Source organism: Budorcas taxicolor, chromosome 15 (assembly GCF_023091745.1).
Source record: "Budorcas taxicolor isolate Tak-1 chromosome 15, Takin1.1, whole genome shotgun sequence".
Lineage (NCBI taxonomy): Eukaryota > Metazoa > Chordata > Mammalia > Artiodactyla > Bovidae > Budorcas > Budorcas taxicolor.
In genome coordinates, this window is record NC_068924.1 from 15,709,642 (window position 1) to 15,731,898 (window position 22,257).

A 22,257-nucleotide genomic window follows, 5' to 3' on the forward strand; every position below is an offset into this window, starting at 1 on the left:
GGACTTTAGAGCACAGGCTCAGTAGTTGTGTCACATGGACTTAGTTGCTCCATGGCATGTGGGATCTTCTAGACGAGGGATCAAACCCATGTCTCCTGCGTTGGCAGGCAGATTTTACTGCTGAGCCACCAGGGAAGCCCTTATTTGTTTTAAATGATAGGGAACCATTTGAAGGTTTTTAGTAGGACGGTATCATGACCTCATTTTGTGTTTTATTGTTGTCCCATAGCTTCCCTTGTGGCTCAGCTGGTAAAGAATCTGCCTGCAATCTGGAAGACCTGGGTTTGATCCCTGGGTTGGGAAGATCCCCTGGAGAAAGGAATGGCTACCCACTCCAGTATTCTGGCCTAGAGAATTCCATGGGCTGTATAGTCCATGGGGTCGCAAAGAGTTGGACACGACTGAGCGACTTTCACTTTCACATAGCTCTTAAATATTCCTTCTTGCTTTTTTTGTTTGTTTGTTTTTGTTCTCTCTGCTTTTCAGTTGTGGAAGTTTCTGTTGTCATATCCTCAAGCTCAAGGATTTTTTTCCTTAGCCTTGTCCAATTATTAATAAATCCATCAGAGGCATTTGTCATTTCTGTTACAGTGTTTTTCATCTCCAGCATCTAGTTTATTTTTTGGTTCTTTTCTTAGAATTTCCGTATCTGCTTACATTGTGCTTGTGCTTAGTCACTCAGTCATGTCCAGCTCTTTGGACTGCAACCTGACAGTCTCCTCTGTCCTTAGAATTTTTCAGGCAGGAATACTGCAGTGGGTTGGCACCTCTCTTCTCCAGGGGATCTTCCTGGCCCAGAGATCAAAGGTACATGTTCTGTGTCTCTTGCATCTGCTTACATTATCCATCTGTTTTGGGTGAGCCTGTGCTGCTGGACTGTGAATTTCCCCAGTACTTCACAGGTGTTTCTCCACTTAGTTGGAATAGAGTGGCTAGAAGGGGCTGGATTTGAATGTTTCCCTTCTTTCAGATAGATTAGGCTCTGCTAAAACTCCAGCAAGTTAAACTCTAGTATGGCAATTTCTGCTGAAGGGCTGGCCTTGTTAAGAAGAAAAGAATGCCCTGGTATATTTCAGGGTGTTTCCTTTTCCCTTCCCCTTGCTGAAAGTCATAGAGGATTTTTCTCTGATATTTACTCTGAGGACTGGGTAGAGCTCCAACAGGTAAAATTCACAAAATTTTGAGGAGGCCCTCTATGATTGGATTCCCCTGGGATTTTTAACTTGCATATTTGTCTACACTGAGCCTCCTGAAATTTATCAACTACAGTTTAGATTTTCCTACCCTGGCACTGGTTCTCACAGAACCACTGATTTTTCACAAATAAATTGAATTAGGATTCTTTGTATCAACCTGATCATTTCTCCAATTGTGGGGACAATTACTTTCCTGAGTCTAAGAAGTGCTGTCGAGTTTTCAGTTCACCTTTGTACTTGTTGTTGGGATAGAGTGATGACTTCCTAGCCCCTGAAATGCCAGTCTGGAGGCTGCTGGTTTATGTTTTGAAAGATTTTCCTGGTGACTCTTTTGAGAATGTAATGTAGATAGGCAAGAATGGAAGCAGGGAGAATGTTCAGGAGGATAATTTCCTTAATTCAGATAGAGCCTTGGGTTAGAGTAGTAAACTGATGAAAAGCAACAAGATTTGTGGCAATGCTGGTGCCATTCATTGTAACAGAAAAACTTTGGCAGGGGAGAAATATTTCAGGAGGTGGGAGATGAAGAATACTATTATGAACACATTAAATATGCCCATTAGTCATTCACATGATGGTGGTGTGGAATGACTGTGCATGGAGCTATGGGTATATCTTGGTTCTCCCATATAGATATAGATGCTGTTAACAGGGAGTTAAGAAATTATTTATGAGGAGAATCTGAAGACGGAGCTGAGCACTGTCTGAAAGAAGGAAAAAGATTCAACAAAGGGGGTTGAGAAGGTACGACCAGTGAGTTAGAAGGAAAACAGCATGTGATGTTTCAGCAGCCAGAGGAGACAAGAAAGATGTTGTGAATAACTGTCACCTGTTTCTGAGAGACAGTTGGATTTTCATAGATAGAAAAATGAGTATTCACTTGGCACTGGGAATGTTTCTGGTGACTTTTTTTTTTTTTTTCCACCATGTCATACAGCTTGTGAGATCTCAGTTCCCCAAGCAGGGATTGAACCTGGGCCATGGCAGAGAAAGTCCTACATCTTAACCATTGGCCCACCAGCAAACTCCCTTTGTGACTTTGATAAGTGTGGTTTCCTTAGTCTGCTAAAGAGAAAAGCTTGATTATGATGTGTTTAAAAGTGAATGTAAGAACAGTTGGTGAAGAGATAATCTTAGAAAGGAGCTGGTTACTGTCCATCAGTAGGAAAGGCACAGATACAGTTAGATTTGTAAATGTGGGAGTAGCAAATGAACTAGTTTTCCTCTTACTGCCTCTTAGTTGAATAAAAGGACTCAGGTATCCCCTGAGAGAGATGATGTAGAAGGGGTGTTAATTCCAACACGTACTGCTCCCAGTTAGATAATTCAACAGAAAACACATAATGTTCCATCAGGTTAGTACAAGACCACATGTTTTGATGATTGGGCAAAAATTGTTACAGCTTGGCTGGGAAGTTCTGATTCATCCCCCATATTCACCAGACATTGCACATTCAGATTTCCATTTCTTTTGGTCTTTACAAAATTCTCTTAATGGAAAAAATTTTAATTCTCTGAAAGACTATAAATGATACCTGGAACAGTTCATTGTTCATGAATAAAAAGTTTTGGGAAGATGGAATTGTGAAGTTGCCAGGAAAGTGGCAGAAGATAGTGAAAAAACTGGTGAATACATTTTTTCAATAAAGTTCTTGGTGAAAATGAGAATATATCCTTTGTTTCTTTAAAAACAGAAGGAACTTTTTGGCTGGCCCTATAAACCAGAAAGTGAGTAGAAGTAGGAAGTAGGAAGGGCGAAATTGAGGACAAAATTAGTCAGGGAGCAATATGTGCAAAGCCTGAAGAGAACAGTACTTTGGGGGACTAAAATAGGGGGGCAAAATTTAGAGTTTGAGTAGAGATAGGACCACATGTGACTGATTCTGTGGATCATAACAAACTGTGGAAAATTCTTAAAGAAGTGGGAATATCAGACCACCTTACCTGCCTCCTGAGAAAACTGTTTGCAGGTTAAGAAGCAACAGAACCAGACACAGAACAACAGACTGGATCCAAATTGGGAAGAGTACATCAAGGCTGTATATTGTCACCCTGCTTATTTAACTTTTATGCAGAGTACATCATGCAAAACGCCTGGCTAGATGAAGCTCAGGCTGGAATCAAGATTGCCGAGAGAAATATCAGTAACCTCAGATATTCAGATGACACCACCCTAATGGCAGAAAGTGAAGAGGAACTAAAGAGCCTCTTCGGTTCAGTCGCTCAGTCGCATCTGACTCTTTGTTACCTCGTGGACTGCAGCACACCAGGCCTCCCCATCCATCACCAACATCCAGAGCTTACTCAAACTCATGTCCTTCGAGTCGGTGATGCCATCCAACCGTCTCATCGTTTGTCATCCCCTTCTCCTCCTGCCTTCAATCTTTCCCGGCATCAGGGTCTTTTCCAGTGAGTCCACCTTGTCGTATCAGGTGGCCAAAGTATTAGAGTTTCAGCTTCAACATCAGTCTTTCCAATAAATATTCAGGACTGATTTCCTTTAGGATTGGCTAGTTTGATCTCCTTGTAGTCCAAGGGACCCTCAAAAGTCTTTTCCAACACCACAGTCTAAAAGAATCAGTTCTTCAGTGCTCAGCCTTCTTTATGGTCCAACTCTCACATCCATACATGATTACTGGAAAAACCATAGCTTTGACTATGAAGACCTTTGTTGGCAAAGTAATATCTCTGCTTTTTAATATGCTGTCTAAGTTGGTCATAGCTTTTCTTCCAAGGAGCAAGTGTCTTTGAATTTCATCGCTGCAGTCCCCATCTGCAGTGATTTGGGAGCCTAAGAAAATAGTCTGCCACTGTTTGCATTGTTTCCCTGTCTATTGGCCATGAAGTGATGGGGCCAGATGCCATGATCTTTGTTTTTTGAATGTTGAGTTAGAAATCATCTTGATAAATTGAAAGAGGAGAGTGAAAAAGTTGACTTAAAACTCAACCTTTTTGAAAACGAAGATCATGGCATTCAGTCCCATCATTTCACGGAAAATAGATGGGGAGAAAATGGAAATAGTGACAGACTTTATATCTTGGGCTCCAAACTCACTCTGGATGGTGACTGCAGCCTTGAAATTAAAAGATGCTTCCTCCTTAGAAGAAAAACTATGACAAACCTATACAGTGTATTAAAAAGCAGAGACATCACTGCCAACAAAGGTCCATATAGTCAAAACTATGGTTTTTTTCCATTAATTATGTGAGAGTTGGACCATAAAGAAGGCTGAGGACTGAAGAACTGATGCCTTCCAACTGAGGTGTTGGAGAAGACTCTTGAGAATACCATGAACAGTAAGGAGATCGAACCAGTCAATCCTAAAGGTAATCAACCCTGAATATTCATTGGAAGGACTGATGCTGAAGCTGAAGTTCCATTACTTTGGCCAATTGATGGGACAAGCTGACTCAGTGGAAAAGACTGATGCTGGCAAAGATTTAGTGAGAAGGGGGCAACAGGGATGAGATGGTTGGATGGAACCATTGACTCAATGAACAAGAGTTTGAACAAACTCTGGGAGTTTCAGAAGGACAAGGAAGTCAAGTGTGTTGCAGTCCATGGGGTTGCAAAGAGTCTGATACGACTGAGCAGCTGAACAACAACATGATAACATGTGACTAAGGTGACCCATATTTATAAGTCCTTATTGTGTGCCAGGCATGTGCGAAAGGATTAAGAAACATAACCTCATTAGATGAATAATATTGTTATAACCATTGTAAAATAGGGAAATAGACCATAGAGACGCTGCTGCTGCTGCTGCTGCTAAGTCACTTCAGTCGTGTCCGACTCTCTGCGACCCCATAGACGGCAGCCCACCAGGCTCCGCCATCCCTGGGATTCTTCAGAGAAGAACACTGGAGTGGGTTGCCATTTCCTTCTCCAATGCATGAAAGTGAAGAGTGAAAGTGAAGTCACTCAGTCATGTCCGAATCTTGGCGACCTCACAGACCGCAGCCTACCAGGCTCCTCCATCCATGGGATTTTCCAGGAAAGAGTACTGGAGTGAGAGACACTGCAGAAAGATTAAATAACTGCCTGATATTATAGAGTTTACCACAGTTATTCTGATTACAGTTCAGTTCAGTCACTCAGTCGTGTCCGACTCTTTGCAACCCCATGAACCACAGCATGCCAGGCCTCCCTGTCCATGACCAACTCCCAGAGACCACCCAAACCCAAGTCCATCAAGTTGGTGATGCCATCCAACCATCTCATCCTTTGTTGTCCTCTTCTCCTCCTGCCCTCAATCTTTCCCAGCATCAGGGTCTTTTCAAATGAGTTAACTCTTTGCATCAGTGGCCAAAGTATTGGAGTTTCAGCTTCAACATCTGTCCTTCTAATGAACATTCAGGACTGATCTCCTTTAGGATGGACTGGTTGGATCTCCTTGCAGTCCAAGTCTTCTCCAGCACCACAGTTCAAAAGCATCAAATCTTCAGTGCTCAGCTTTCTTTATAGTCCAACTCTCATATCAATACATGACTACTGGAAAAACCATAGCCTTGACTGGAGAAGGAAATGGCAACCCACTCGAGTACTCTTGCCTGGAAAATCCCATGGACGGAGGGTCCTGGTAGGCTACAGTTCATGGGGTCGCAAAGAGTTGGACACGACTGAGCGACTTCACTTGACTAGACAGACCTTTGTTGGCAAAGTAATGTCTCTGCTTTTTAATAGGCTGTCTAGATTGGTCACAACTCCTTCCAAGGAGAAAGCGTCAATTAATTTCATGGCTGCACTCACCATCTTCAGTGATTTTGGAGCCCCCAAAAATAAAGTCTGTCACTATTTCCACTGCTTCCCTATCTATTTGCCATGAAGTGATGTGACCGGATGCCAAGATCTTAGTTTTCTGAAAATTGAGCTTTAAGCCAACTTTTTCACTCTCCTCTTTTATTTCACCAAGAGGCTCTTTAGTTCTTTTTTGCTTTCTGCCATAAGGGTGGTGTCATCTGCATATCTGAGGTTATTGATATTTTTCCCAGCAGTCTTCATTCCAGCTTGTGCTTCCTCCAGCCCAGCGTTTCTCATGATGTACTCTGCATAGAAGTTAAATAAGCAGGGTGACAGTATACAGCCTTGACATACTCCTTTTCCTATTTGGAACCAGTCAGTTGTTCCGTGTCCAGTTCTAACTGTTGCTTCCTGACCTGCATACAGATTTCTCAAGAGGCAGGTTAGGTGGTCTGGTATTCCCATCTCTTTCAGAATTTTCCACAGTTGATTGTGATCCACACAGTCAAAGGCTTTGGCATAGTCAGTAAAGCAGAAATAGATGTTTTTCTGGAACTCTCTTGCTTTTTTGATGATCTGGCGAATGTTGGCAATCTGATCTCTGGTTCCTCTGCCTTTTCTAAAACCAGCTTAAACATCTGGAAGTTCACGCTTCACGTATTGCTGAAGCCTCACTTGGAGAATTTTGAGCATTACTTTACTAGTGTATGAGATGAGTGCAGTTGTGCAGTAGTTTGCGCATTCTTTGGCATTGCCTTTCTTTGGGATTGGAATGAAAACTGACCTTTTCTAGTCCCGTGGCCACTGCTGAGTTCTCCAAATTTGCTGACATATTGAGTGCAGCACTTTCACAGCATCATGTTTTAGGGTTTGAAATAGCTCCACTGGAACTCCATCATGCCCACTAGCTTTGTTCATAGTGATGCTTGCTAAGGCCCACTTCACTTCACATTCCAGGATGTCTGGCTCTAGGTGAATGTGAGTGATTACACCATCATGATTATCTGGGTCGTGAAGGTCTTTTTTGTACAGTTCTGATTATATGAACCCAAGTATTTAGCCATTATACCTTTCAATATCTGTGATTTAGTAGGCCAAATAATGGTTTGAACTTGATCCTGTTTCCAGTGTAGTGTTTTGAGGCTTTTAAGCTGGGACATGAATAAGTAAATAAAATTTTTGTTTTAAAAATATCCCCCTTGCTACAGTTTATTGTGAAGAAGGTTTAGAGAAAGTGCCTTGAGATACAACTGAAAACTGTTTCATATTGTATGTGGAGTGCATGCTTATTTAAAAATTTTTTTTCATGGTTGAGTTTCTTGGATTTATTTTTGTTAATAAAAATAAATTTTAATTACTAATTTAAGTAATTAGGAGTTTGGGATTAACAGATAAACACTCTTGTGTACAAAACAGCAAGCAAAGACCTACTGATTAACACAGGAAACTACACTCACCATTCTGTAATAACCTATAATGGAAAAGAATCCAGAAAGAACACACATATACACATACACATATGTGTGCACACATGTATATAACTGAATCACTCTGCTGCACACCTGAAATCAACACAATGTTGCTAACCAACCACACTTTAATAAGATAAATAAGCTTTTAACGAGCTTTCTAGCATTATCAAAACACCATTATCACACACCCCTAAATGAACAGTATGTTAGTGGTGTCTAGCCGAAGACCACTAGGGACACACAGAATTAAGTTGGGTTTATTATATAGCAGCAAAACAGAATGCACACCATGTTGAACTATGGGATATTCTCAATAAGAGAGTGTTAGAAAGACTCATTAAAAGAATTTGATTATGCCTAATTTTATAAATAATTGTTACCTCTATAAAAATAAATTTAAAAATTATTTTTTAAAGAGAAGGGAGAATATTGTGCTCCATATACTTATTAGCAAATTGGTGGTAAATTTAATAGAATGTATGGTAATTTTATAGTGAAAGTTGTTCTTAACCTCTGTGTGGTTTAGTTTTGACATTTATAAATCGAAATGATAATGATTCCCTCCTCATAGGAGTGTGAAAATAAAGTGTCAGTCTCTGTTGTGTCCAACTCTTTGCGACTGCCAGGCTCCTTTGTCCATGGAATTCTCTAGGCAAAATTACTGGAGTGGGTTGTCATTCTCTTCTCCAGGGAATCTTCCAGGCTCAGGAATCGAACTCAGGTCTCCTGCATTGCAGGCAGATTCTTTATTGTCTGAACCATCAGGGAAGCCCATAGAAGTATAAAACAGTCAAATTGCATAGAATTGCACATAGTAAATACTCAGTACATTTTATTTGTGATGATAATGATAATAAATTGACCCCTGTGATTCAAGCTTAAATTTTAATCAGTTTTTTCTTTTTTTAAATTTCATGTAATAGTTTTATCACAGAACTTATAGATGTAACTTCAGTATGCCATAGTATTATCAGACACAACTGAGTGACTAACACTTTGATTTTACTTTTTTCATGACACTGTACAATAAACTGAATAAACCACTGCCTTTTCTCCACTACCTTTATTTTCATTTTTTAGTTTATGGGAAAAACAGACGGAGATTATTATACTCTGGATGACATGTTTGTCTCCAAAGCAGCTGAGAGAGAACGTTTTGGTGAAGAGGAAGAGAAGCAGAGGAAAAAAGCTATTGCTGAGCACCGGAGTCTTATTGCACAAATGGAAAAATGTCTTTATTGTTTCCACAGCTCTCAGTTTCCCAAGCACCTTATTGTTGCAATAGGTGTTAAGGTAAGAAATACAGTGATTATTGTCCTAAGGAAATGCTTCTTTCTCCATATGCTTCTAAGGTTCTCAGTAATCCGTCTCTTACTCTGTGTTTTATATATTTTCTTTTCTAAGTTCCCATGATTCTTAGAATTTTCTTTAGATTGAGTATAAATATTCAAATGATATGAAACTTATATTTCATGTAATTCCATTCTACAGATAGGCAGCATTGAGTTGTGCTTCAGGCCCTAGACTTTGGATCCAGACCACGTGGATTCAGACCCTTGCTCCGCCATTTCCCATCTGTGTGATCTTACTTTCATGATTGGCACTTAAGTCTCAGTATTAAAATCACTTCAGAGCTACTTACTTTAAAGTAGCTTCTGCTTCTTCCCTTACATTCTCATGAAATCTTTTTATTTCTTTATAGACTATCTCATAATTTGAAGAAGTTTATTGTACAGTTTCTGCTTGGTAACCCACTGGGGATTGGTTTTGAAAATCCACAGATGGTCAAGTCCCAGTCAGCCCTTCATATTTGTATTTTGTTTTACTTGTTGAGTGTCTCTCTCAGTAGTCTGTTAGTTCCATGAGTATAGGTAACTTTTACTTACCATTGTATACTTGCATATATCTCATTATATACCAAACATGTATGTTTATAGTCACTTCTTTCGATATTCTTGTTGTTCAGTCACCAGTTGTGTCTGACTGTTTGCAACCCCATTGACTGCAGCACACCAGGCTTCCCTGTCCTTCACTGTCTCCTGGAGCTTGCTCAGGCTCATGTCCGTTTAGTCGGTGATGTCATCCAACCGTCTTGTCCTTTGTCGTCCCCTTCTTAATAAATACTTAATATCACTTATTTAATAGCCGGTAATAATAGTCATTTATTTCAGCATTTGGCAATTTAATCCTTATGTTAAGTAAATAGTTATCATGTACCAGATGTATGCCAGAACCTAATTAGTCACTGGGGAAAAGTAGAGAATCGGTTATACTTCTGTAGCTAGTTTTCCAGTGAAACAGAGCAGAGTAATGATTGCCCTGATTTAAGGAACTGTTGTTATGAAACAGATATAGAGAGGATATGTGGGAAACGATGGGAGGTTATTTTTTGAGAAGCTGATCTAAAAGGCTTCTCTGAGGAGATGTTTTAAAGGTATGAAAGTAAAGCTATGAAAGATGAGAAGAAGCAAGCAACATGAAGATCTGAATGAGTAATGTTTCAGAAAAAGGTGTCAGTCAGTGAGTGAAGACATGAGGAAGGCATTTATGGAACAGAAAAAAAAAACAAAAACCCAGAGTAGCTAGAGTGGAGTGAGTGAGAAAAAGTGGTAGGAAAGGAAGTTGAATGAATGAATGCTAGTTTCAGAAACTAATATTGTGGAGAATATACATATACATATTATTTGTTACACACACATACACAGTACCTGTGTAGCCAAAGAACTGGTATTGACTTTTTCATTCCAATTCTAGTCTTTAATACCTTTAGGTCATTAAGACCATCAGTTTATCAGTTTGAATTTTGGTTTCTTTGACTTTTAATTTTTCATTACCCTTCTTTTCCATTTCTTTGTTTTCCTCTAGACTTTATCAAAAGTGTGTGTGTGTGTTAGTTGCTTAGTCGTGTTTGAATCTTTGTGACCCCATGGACTGTAGTCTGCCAGGCTTCCCTGTCCATGGAATTCTCTAGGCAAGAATACTGGAGTGGGTTGCCATTCCCTTCTCCCAAGACTTTATCAAAAAGTAAAAGTAAAAAAGTCCATTCAAAATTTAATCAATCAAAAACCCTTAACCAACCTTACCAGTTACTTGTGTTAATTTTCCCATGTTCTTTTCTAGACCATTAAATAAACATTTATATTTTCATAATTAGGACATTTTATATAAATATTTCATTCCCCTCAGTCTGGCCCCTACCTTTACGAAATGTAAGGATAAATTCACTTTAGTTCAGTAGCTCAATCCGTGTCCGACTCTTTGCGACCCCATGGACTGCAACACGTCAGACCTCCCTGTCTATCACCAACTCCTAGAGTTTACTCAGACTCATGTCCATTGAGTCAGTGATGCCATCCAACCATCTCATCCTCTACTGTCCCCTTCTCTCTCCTTCAGTCTTTCCCAGCATCAGGGTCTTTTCAAATGAGTCAGTTCTTCGCATCAGGTGGCCGAAGTTTTTGAGTTTCAGCTTCAACATCAGTCTTTCCAATGAATATTCAGGACTGATTTCCTTTAGGATGGACTGGTTGGATCTCCTTGCAGTCCAAAGGACTCTCAGGAGTATTCTCCAGCACCACAGTTCAAAAACATCAATTCTTCAGCACTCAGCTTTCTTTATAGTCCAACTGTCACATCCATACATGAGTACTGGAAAAACCATAGCCTTGACCAGATGGACCTTTGTTGGCAAAGTAGTATCTCTCTACTTTTTAATATGCTGTCTAAGTTGGTCATAACTTTTCTTCTAAGGAGTAAGCATCTTTTAATTTCATGGCTGCAGTCACCATCTGCAGTGATTTTGGAGCCCAAAAAATAAAGTCTGTCACCATTTCCACTGTTTCCCCGTCTATTTGCCATGAAATGATGGGATCAGATGCCGTGATCTTAGTTTTCTGAATGTTGAGCCAAAGCCTTTGACTGTGTGGATCACCACACACTGGGCAATTCTTAAAGAGATGGGAATACCAGACCATCTGACCTGCCTCTTGAGAAATCGGTATGCAGGTCAGGAAGCAACAGGTAGAACTAGACATGGAACAGACTGGTTCCAGATAGGGAAAGGAGTACGTCCAGGCTGTATATTGTCACCCGACTTATTTAACTTAGCAGAGTATATCATGAGAAATGCTGGGCTGGATGAAGCAGAGACTGGAATCAAGATTGCTGGGAGATTGTCAGATATGCAGTTGACACCACCCTTATGGCAGAAAGTGAAGAAGAACTAAAGAGCCTCTTGATGAAAGTAAAAGAGTGAAAAAGTTGGCTTAAAGCTCAACATTCAGAAAACGAAGATGATGGCATCTGGTCCCATCACTTCATGGCAAATAGATGGGAAACAGTGGAAAAGAATAAATCAAAGTAACAAAGTTTTCAGTAATTCTATATAAAAAGTTTGGGTATTTTTCAGTGACTTCATTTTCCCAAATGCACTGAAGACATGCTAGGTCCACACAGGCATAGAGGTGTGAAGTATACAAAACTTCTGTTTGCCTCCTACTTCATAGACTGTGTCCCATAGTAGGCATTTCTCAATTAGTGAAACAAACTGTTGGCCAGCAAAGAGACGTTTTCTATTTTCAACTCATATATTTTTACACAAATTCCTTTTCCTCTTCTACTGTGAGGTAATACACATGTTTCAATTAGAAGGTATTAAATTTTAATTATAAAATTAATTTTCCAATTAAGGTTTTAAATCTTCTTTTTGTCTCTAACTTACTGAGCATCAGCTGATTTGTTTCTTCCTCTTGGGCCAGTCGTATAATTTTTGATTTCATTTTAACGCTATTTGAATCATGTTATTAACACTATTTGAATAGATCCTTTCTTGATCTGTGCTTTATTGTGCTATCTTAGCTCTAACAAAATACTCTCTTAATTAGTTTCAGACTTTCATCTGTGAATATTTTAATATAGAGATGTTTGAAATATTGATTTGATGTAATTTCATCTGTTTCCTACAATATCTGACTGCTTATCCTATCTGTTGTAGACAATAGATTATTTTATTAATCTGAGTAAGCAATAAGATAAGTAAGCAATAAGTAATTTCAAAGGAATTACTTTATGTTAGGTAGTAATAGTTAACAGTATTCTAAAGCAGTTCAGTCATACTCACTCTGCTTGAATTTCTAATATTTAAAGTTAATGTCTTAAATACAAATTTCTTAAGGAAGCTTTATTAGTACTCATTAGAGTCAGTTATTTTAGTTTCTGATCATAAATTGTCCCTATCTTTTCCTTTCTTAAAAATAAAAATGATCTATCCCCTTCTTGTCCTAACACTATCCTTTACTTAAAAAAGTGCTTTGATTTTTAATAAAAGACAGCATAAACAGATAGATTATTCCATGTTGCTGGAATCAATATTGTGAAAATGATCATACTACCAAGTGCAATCTACAGATTCAGTGTGATCCCTATCAAATTACCAGTGACATTTTTCACAGAACTAGAACAAAAAATTTCACAATTGATATGGATACACTAAAATAGCAAAACCAGCCTTGAGAGAGAAGAATGGAACTGGAGGAATCAACTTTCCTGACTTCAGACTACACTACAAAGCTAGTCATCAAGACAGTATGGTGTGGCACAAATACAGAAATATAGACCAGTGAAACAAGATACAGAGCCTAGAGATAAAACCACACACCTATGGGTATCTACTACTTTTTGACAAAGCAGGCAAGAATATACAGTGGGGCAAAGATAGCCTGTTGGATAAGTGGTGCTGGGAAAACTGGACAGCCACACAGCTACATATAAAAGAATGAAATTAGAATTCTTACCAACACCATAGACAAAGATAAAATCAAAATTAAAGACCTACATGTAAGATCAGAAACTATAAAGCCCTTAGAGGAAAACACAGGCAGAATACTCGATGACATAAAGCAAGATCCCCTATGACCCACCTAGTAGAGTAATGGAAATAAAAATAAACAAGTGGGACCTCATTAAACTTAAAAGCTTTCACACAGCAAAGGAAACTACAAACATGGTGAAAAGACAACCCTCAGAATGGGGGAAAATAATAGCAAATGAAACAATTGACAAAGGATTAATTTCCAAATACATAAGCAGCTCATCAACTCAATATCAGAAAAACAAACAACCCAATCAAAAAGTGGGAAAAAGACCTAAACAGACATTTCTCCAAAGAAGACATATAGATAGCTAACACACGAAAAGGTGCTCAACATCACTCATTATTAGAGAAATGCACTTGTTTGTAGGTTGTGACCTGGGGATGTATGTCCTAACCATAGTGTACCTTCAGGTTTTATTTGTCTTGTTGTGTTTTCTTCTTTATGTATTTAGTTGCAGAATATCATTTCTGCTAGTATTCAGGTTGTTCTTATAGATAGTTGCTCTGTAATTAGTTGTAGTTTTGTTAATGGCTGTAGGAGGAAGTGAATTCAGGGTCTTCCTGCTCCACCATCTTGGTCACCTCTCCAATGCTTATTCCTGATATTGCTTTTAATTGTGAATATTGTTGTGATTTAACTGTAAATTTAAATATATATACCCATATTCATACACACTCCTAGTTTTTCACTCAAATACCAAAGAATTTAAAATTTGCATTATTTTGTAAAGCAATTAATCAGTTAATAGATAAATATTATTCAGTTAATTCTCTTATATAAATTTTTTTAGCTAAAACCTAACCAAAAAGTTATAGAAAATAAGATCAAGCCACTTTGAAGGATATTTATGGCCCTTATGAATACCTTTTGCTTTCTATATGTATAGTAATTGACCTTTTTGACCTTTTTAAAAAAAAATACAGTTTGTGTAAAATGGAGAAATAGTGCCAGCTTCTAGGTAATGCATAGAACTTAACCAGTGCTGTAAAGCCATGTAGAAGTTATGTCTCTTTTCTTAGCTAATGATGAATAGGCATCAGTTTAACTTCCATTTCATTACCAGGTCTTGTATGTTTTTTTTTCTCCTTGCAAAATTTGTGTTGTTTCATGAGCTCTGAAGACATGTAGCTTTCTCAGATGAAGGATAGAATGTCAGTCATTCTCCCCTTTGGTAAGTTTCATCTTTGAGGTATCTTAGTCAAAATTGAGACTTCTGCAATAAATTTCTGGTTTATTAAAAGGTATCTTCATGGCTTTAAAAATTTTAAATAGTGAATATCTTCAAAATATTAAAGTATAGTATATTATGACCAGGTATATTTTATTAAATGTTAGCCATATTGACCTATGAGGGGCTCATCTTTCAGAACTGAGAATGAATAGCAATAGCATTTCACCTTTGCATCTTTTTTCCCCATAGGTTTATTTATGTTTACCCAATGTACGATCTCTTACTGAAGGGCACTGCCTGATAGTCCCTTTGCAGCATCATAGGGCAGCTACCTTATTGGATGAAGACATTTGGGAGGAAATTCAGGTCAGCATGATAATGCTCATAATCTTTGTTATGATCCAGAGCAATTTTTATACACTATTGTGACAAATTCTAACAAGTTTTATACCTTCATTCAATGATTTTACATTCTAAATTTAAACACATATACATTTCCACAGTTGTGTATACCTGTGGGTCATGATGTTTTCACCACTCACTACCTTTTTACTTTATTGAAAGTTTTAAACAAATATTTTTAATGAGGTATGATTGTCATATAATGTACTAGTTTCAGGTATACAACTGATAGCTTTTGGCTACTAAATGAACTTTGACCAACTAATTATATTTATTTAATATAAAAACCAGTGTAAGATTTCTAATATTTGTTTTTGTGGAACATGAAATAATCATTTTTGCCAAGGTAAGCTAATAAATTACAGCCAAAAAGAAGGATGTTTTCAGATAATAGAAAGTAATTTTTGGAAGATAGTGATTTATGCTTAGTGATTGTCATATTTGCCTATAATGGCATTGACATTTTCTGCTACTATGATGTTGTCATGATTTGTTACCAGGCTAAATTTCCACACTTTTCCCTTATAGCCTGGGTGACATTTGGATTTCAAGGATTTTGTGTGTGTGGTGGTGGAGGGGGGTTGGTGAATCTTCAAGTAATTGAAAGGCACAACATGGGTGAAATTGCTACTAAGTAATTTCAAGATCTTATACTCACCAAAACAGGAAGAGAGAAAAAAAGCAATTGTTTTTCCAATGGTTGACAAGTGAATAGGGGTTATAAGAACCCCTAATTAGAAATCATGAAAATTTTAAGACTTTGTAAGAGACTAGTCATGGGTCTCTTTAGAAAATGGGTCATGGTAGAGAATTCTGACAAAATGTGTTCCACTGGAGAAGAGAATGGCAAACCACTTCAGCATTCTTGCCTTGAGATCCCCATGAACAGTATGAAAAGGTGGAAAGATATGACACTAAAAGATGAACTTTCCAGGTCCAATAGCCCAATATGTTACTGGAGAAGAGTGGAGAAATAGCTCCAAAAGGAATGAAGAGGCTGAGCCAAAATGGAAACAGCACCCAGTTGTGGATATGTCTTGCGGTGAAAGTAAACTCTGATGCTGTAAAGAACAGTATTGCATAGGAAACTGGAATGTTAGGTTCATGAATCAAGGTAAATTGGAAGTGGTCACACAGGAGATGGCAAGAGTGAACATTGACATTTTAGCAATCAGTGAACTAAAATTGACTGTAATGGGTGAATTTAATTCAGATGACCATTATATCTACTCCTGTGGGTAAGAATCCCTTAGAAGAAATGGAGTAGCCCTCACAATGAACAAGAGAGTCCGAAATGCAGTACTTGGGTGCAGTCTCAAAAATGACAGAATGATCTCTGTTCATTACCAAGGCATACCATTCAATATCACAGTAACCCAAGTCTATGGCCCAACCAGTAATTGTAAAAAAGCTGAAGTTGAATGGTTCTATAAAGACCTACAAGACCTCCTGGAAATTAACACCACAAAGAGATGTCCTTTTCGTCATAGGGGACTGGAATGCAAAAATAAGAGGTCAAGAGATTCCTGGAGTAACAGACAAGTTTGGCCTTAGAGTAGGAAAGGAAGCAGGGCAAAGGCTAACAGAGTTTTCCCAGGAGAACACACTAGTCATAGCATACACCCTCTTCCATCAACACAAGAGACCTTTCTACACATGGAGATCACCAGATGGTCAATAGCAAAATCAGACCGATTATACTCTTTGCAGTCAAAGATCGAGAATCTCTACATAGTCATCAAAAACAAGATCAGGAGCTGACCGTGACTCAGACCATGAACTTACTGCAAAATTCAGACTTGAAGAAAGCAGGGAAAACCATTAGGCCATTCAGATATGACCTAAATCAAATCCCTTACCTTTATTCAGTGGAAGTGATAAATAGATTCAAGGAATTAGATCTGATAGACAGATTGTCTTAAAAATTATGGACAGAGGTAACATTGGATAAGAGTTGGTGATCAAGACCATTCCCAACAAAAATAAATGCAAAAAGGAAAATGATTGTCTGAGGAGGCCTTACAAAGAGCTGAGAAAAGAAGAGAAGCAAAAAGCAAAGGCGAAAAGGAAAGATAGACCCATCTGAATGCAGAGTTCCAAAGACTAGCAAGGGGGGATATTGTTCACCTTTCTAAGTGAACAATGCAAAGAAACAGGAAAACAACAGAATGGGAAAGACTAGAGATCTCTTCAAGAAACTTTAAGATAACCAAGGGAACATTTCATGCACAAATGGGCACAATAAAGGACAGAAATGGTTTGGAACTAACAGAAGCAGAAGATATTAAGAAGTTGCAAGAATACACAGAAGAACTGTACAAAAAAGATTTTCATGATCCAGATAACCACAATGGTATGATCACTCAACTAGAGCCAGGTGTCTTGGAGTGAAGTCAAGTGAGCCTTAGGAAGCATCACTGCGAAAGAAGCTAGTGGAGGTGATGGAATTCCAGCTGAGCTATTTCAGATCCTAAAAGATGATGTGTTAAAGTGCTAAATTCAGTATGCCAGCAAATATGGAAAAGTCAGCATGGCCACAGGACTGTAAAAGGTGTTTTCATTCAAGCCCCAAAGAAGGGCAATGCAAAAGGATGTTCAAACTACTGCACAATTGCATTCATTTCACATACTAACAAAGTAATGCTCAAATTCTCCAAACCAGGCTTCACAGTACATGAATTGAGAACTCCAGATGTTGAAGCTGGATTTAGAAAAGGCAGAGGAACCAGAGATCAAATTGCCAACATCCATTGGATTATAGGAAAAGCAAGAGAATTTCAGAAAAACATCTACTTTTACTTCATAGACTATGCTAAAGCTTTTGACTGTGTGGATTACAATAAACTTTGGAAAATTCTTAAGGAGATGGGAATACCAGGCCACCTTACTGCCTCCTGTGAAACCTATATGCAGGTCAAGAAGCAACAGTTGGAACCTGACATGGAAAAATGGACTGGCTCAATTTTGGGAAAGGAGTATGTCAAGGCCATCTATTGTCATCCTGCTTATTTAATTTATATGCATAGTACATCAGGAGAAATGCTAGTCTGGATGAAGCATGAGATGGAATCAAGACTGCTGGGAGAAGTATCAATAACTTCAGATATTCAGATGACACCTTTATGGCATAAAGGGAAGGAGAACTAAAGAGCCTCCTGATGAAAGTGAACGAGGAGAGTGAAAAAGCTGCCTTAAAACTCAACATTCAAAAAACTAAGATCATGGCATCTGGTCCCATCATTTCATGGCAAATAGATGGGGAGACAATGGGAACAGTGACAAACTTTATTTTCTTGGGCTCCAAAATCACTGCAGATGGTGACTGCAGCCATGAAATTAAAAGACATTCCTTGGAAGAAAAGCTATGACAAACCTAGACAGCATATTAAAAAGCAGAGATGTTACTTTGCCGACAAAGTAATAGTTAAAGTCCATATAGTCAAAGGTATGGTTTTTCCGGTAATTATGTATGGATGTGAGAGTTGGACCATAAAGAAAGCTGAGCACAGAAGAATTGATGCTTTTGAACTGTGGTGTTGGAGAAGACTCTTGATAGTCCCTTGGCCTGCAAGGAGATCTAACCAGTCCATTCTAAAGGAAAGCTGTCCTGAATATTCATTGGAAGGACTAATGCTAAAGCTGAAACTCCAATACTTTGGCCACCTGATGCAAAGAACTGACTCATTGGAAAAGACCCTGATGCTGGGAAAGATTGAAGGCAGGAGGAGAAGGGGATGACGGAGAATGAGATGATTGGATGGCATCACTGGCTCGATCGACATGAGTTTGAGCAAGTTGCAGGAGCTGGTGATGGACAGGGAATCCTGGCATGCTGCAGTTCATGGGGTCACAAAGAGTCAGACTCGACTGTGCAACTGAACTGAACTGAACCTGAAATTATACCATTAAACTAATATTTTTAAGTCTATATATATATATATATATATATGAGAAGTACATAAAAGTATGTGTGTGTCCTCCTTGAGGCTAATGGTATGATGTTTATACATTTTATAATATTGAACTATTTTTGCATCACTACTAGTTTAGTGATTTTAAGGTTTCATTTATAACCCATGATATCTTAAGTCTATCTTATTTGCTGTTGTCCAGATAGACACTAGAACAGTCATCCAACAGTTAAACCAGAAAAGACTTATGAAAAAATCTGAAGTAAAGAATTTATTAGGTAATCTTTAGAGTATCTAAATTTTTATTGTTGTTGCTGTTGTATTTAATCCACTTTTTCATTTTAAAAAAAAATTGGTTTTCAGGTATATAGTTCCATTCTAGTAATTATTTTCCTCTTTCTAATGTTATAAAATTCTCACCACAGAACTAAGTGATTATTCAATATATAACAGTTAATTGAAAATATGCATAATAAATAAAAATTCACAAATATGCTAAGTTAACAAAATAAAGACAATCTTTAAAATTATAAAGCCAAACATACTTTCCATTTGGCTGTTTTTTGTTTTGTATATGTATTATTAGACATGTGAAGATAACTATCTGGGATATAATTGAATGGGATAATAGAGTTATCTGTTGTCATTTTCTGATTTGTCTGAAACAGTTTGAGTTATATCACTGGTGTCTTCTTCACTGTTGTTGCAAACAGCACCTAATTCACAATATGTTGAGACAGCTGATTTCTTAGATCATCATCCATTGTGGAAGACTGCCTTGAAGAAGTAATTCAGGCATTCAGATTTCTTCCATGATTAGCTTCTCCTGTGGTGCAATTCTTCTCTTTCAGACCCTTGGTTTGAAGAAAATAGACGTGAGAACACACCTTTTTGATAACTTTTGATAACTCTTTCAACACATCATTTCCATATACATTACCCAGAACTAAATATAGCCCCACTTAAGTCCCAAACATATGGGGAAGTTTAGACTTCTTGTTTGCTCAAGAAGAAAAAAATGATACAATTTAGTGAACACAGCCTCTAGGGGGAAGCATTTTTATATACAGATAACAGATTGGAGGCATGGGAAGTATAAAACTTAAATGATCGATTTTATCATATAGATATTTATACCTATATTTTATTATTATTTTTATCATAATTTAACTATATTGTATGTACATTGTCACCATTAATGTGATTTTAGAAAGTATAATAACAAATTTTTAAAAGGTGAACCAATTGCATATAATCATCTATAATGATTTAGCTGACAGTCAGTCACCTACCATGAGATCATAGGTATTAGCTAAGACTTCAGCAGCAAATTATCTGAAGTAAAGAGACTATGCTGAACTTATACTGAGCTGTGGTTAGGAATGCATAGTGACTCCTCTATCTGTTGCTTCTTAGGTAACATTTTAGTTCATGTTAAATTACCATTATTTGATTTTTTTTTCCCTACTTGCTCTTGTTTATATATAAAAGGAGTGAAGTGGAAAATAGAATAGTGATGAAGGATCAGTATTAAATAGTCAGAGGAGACCTCATGGGAATCTACAACTCCCACTCCCTACCCAGCAGTAATTTGTATCCTTTCTCTGTTTTGGATGTCAAGAGAGGCTTGAATGGCAAACCTGAACTGCTGTCTCCACGTGGCAGTAATAAGGCAGGGTCTTAACATAACCTGGTTGAATCTTGAGGAAATTATGCTGAATGAAAATTTGCAAGTGAAGGGTTCAGTTCAGTTCAGTCGCTCAGTCGTGTCCAACTCTTTTCGACCCCATGAATCGCAGCTCGCCAGGCCTTCCTGTCCATCATCAACTCCCAGCGTTCACTTAGACTTATGTCCATTGAGTCAGTGATGCCATCCAGCCATCTCATCCTCCGTCATCCCCTTCTCCTCCTGCCCCCAATCCCTTCCAGCATCAGAGTTTTTTCCAATGAGTCAACTCTTCACATGAGGTGGCCAAAGTACTGGAGTTTCAGCTTCAGCATCATTTCCTCCAAAGAAATCCCAGGGCTGATCTCCTTCAGAATGGATTGGTTGGATCTGCTTCCAGGACACATATAAAGGGAACCAGCGAATGAAGTTACTTTGAGGTCAGAAAAACAACTGGAAGTGAATTCTGCTTGTCTCACTGAACTTTTAGGGATGCCTACCTGCTCAGAGTACTTATTTTTGGTTTTTGGTTGTTTTTGTATGAATTTACTGTTCAGTTCAGTTCAGTCGCTCAGTCGTGTCCGATTCTTTGCGACCCAAGGAATCGCAGCACGCCAGGCCTCCCTGTCCATCACCAACTCCCAGAGTTCACTCAAACTCACGTCCATTGAGTCAGTGATGCTATCCAGCCATCTCATCCTCTGTCGTCCCCTTTTCCTCCTGCCCCCAATCCCTCAGCATCAGAGTCTTTTCCGATGAGTCAGCTCTTCGCATGAGGTGGCCAAAGTATTGGAGTTTCAGCTTTAGCATCATTCCTTCCAAAGAACACCCAGGACCGATCTCCTTTAGAATGGACTGGTTGGATCTCCTTGCAGTCCAAGGAACTCTCAAGAGCCTTCTCCAACACCACAAGTCAAAAACATCAATTCTTCAGTGCTCAGCTTTCTTCACAGTCCAACTCTCACATCCGTACATGACCACTGGAAAAGTGATTTTACTGTTAGTTGTATGTAATTTACCATGTAATTTTGATTTTATCACTTCCTTTTCTTAGTTTACTGAAACTGTTTGTGATATATACATAATACTGAGCAGAGTGAGTTTCAGGTAAAAAAAATGTTGCTTAACTATGTGAAATGTGGTAGATTTAGAAAGTAAGGTAACTATAAGATAATATTATAGAATTCCAACATTGTTTAGTATTTCTTTTTTATTTTAAAAGAATTTGCTACACTTTTTATTGTTTTCATATTTTGAATCTCCTATCATTGCTTTATTTACCTAGCATTTTGCTTTCTTCAGATGTTTAGAAAATCGTTGGTGAAAATGTTTGAAGATAAAGGATTGGACTGTATTTTTTTGGAAACAAATATGAACATGAAGAAACAGTACCATATGGTTTATGAATGTATTCCTCTCCCAAAGGAAGTGGGTGATATGGCTCCCATCTATTTTAAGGTATTTATAATAGTCTTTACATACATATTTATTTTTTTACTGTATTACGGTTTTATGAATAGTTATATTGTGATATTTTTCTTCTATATACTTACTTCCCTGGTGGCTCAGATGCTAAAGCATCTGTCTACAGTGTGAGAGACCTGGGTTCGATCCCTGGGTTGGGAAGATTCCCTGGAGAAGGAAATGACAACCCACTCCAGTACTCTTGCCTTGAAAATCCCATGGATGGAGGAGCTTGGTGCAGGCTACTGTCCATGGGGTCGCAGAGAGTTGGGCACAATTGAGCGACTTCACTCATACTTATCAAATTTTATATCATTAAAAAATGATTTAAAGCACAAAAAATTCTGCTGTTTAAATTTTT

The 22,257-nt window shown here is 38.1% G+C and overlaps 1 protein-coding gene across 1 annotated transcript in view; it reads left to right on the forward strand.

Annotated features, from left to right (window-relative positions):
* The window catches only part of CWF19L2 (CWF19 like cell cycle control factor 2), a 148,800-nt gene that overhangs the window by 97,383 nt on the left and 29,160 nt on the right, over positions 1-22,257 (forward strand). The window contains exons 13-15 of the mRNA XM_052652985.1: positions 8,490-8,702; positions 14,703-14,819; positions 21,735-21,890. Of these exons, the coding sequence (XP_052508945.1) occupies positions 8,490-8,702; positions 14,703-14,819; positions 21,735-21,890 (486 nt within the window). The remainder of the gene's footprint in view (positions 1-8,489; positions 8,703-14,702; positions 14,820-21,734; positions 21,891-22,257) is intronic.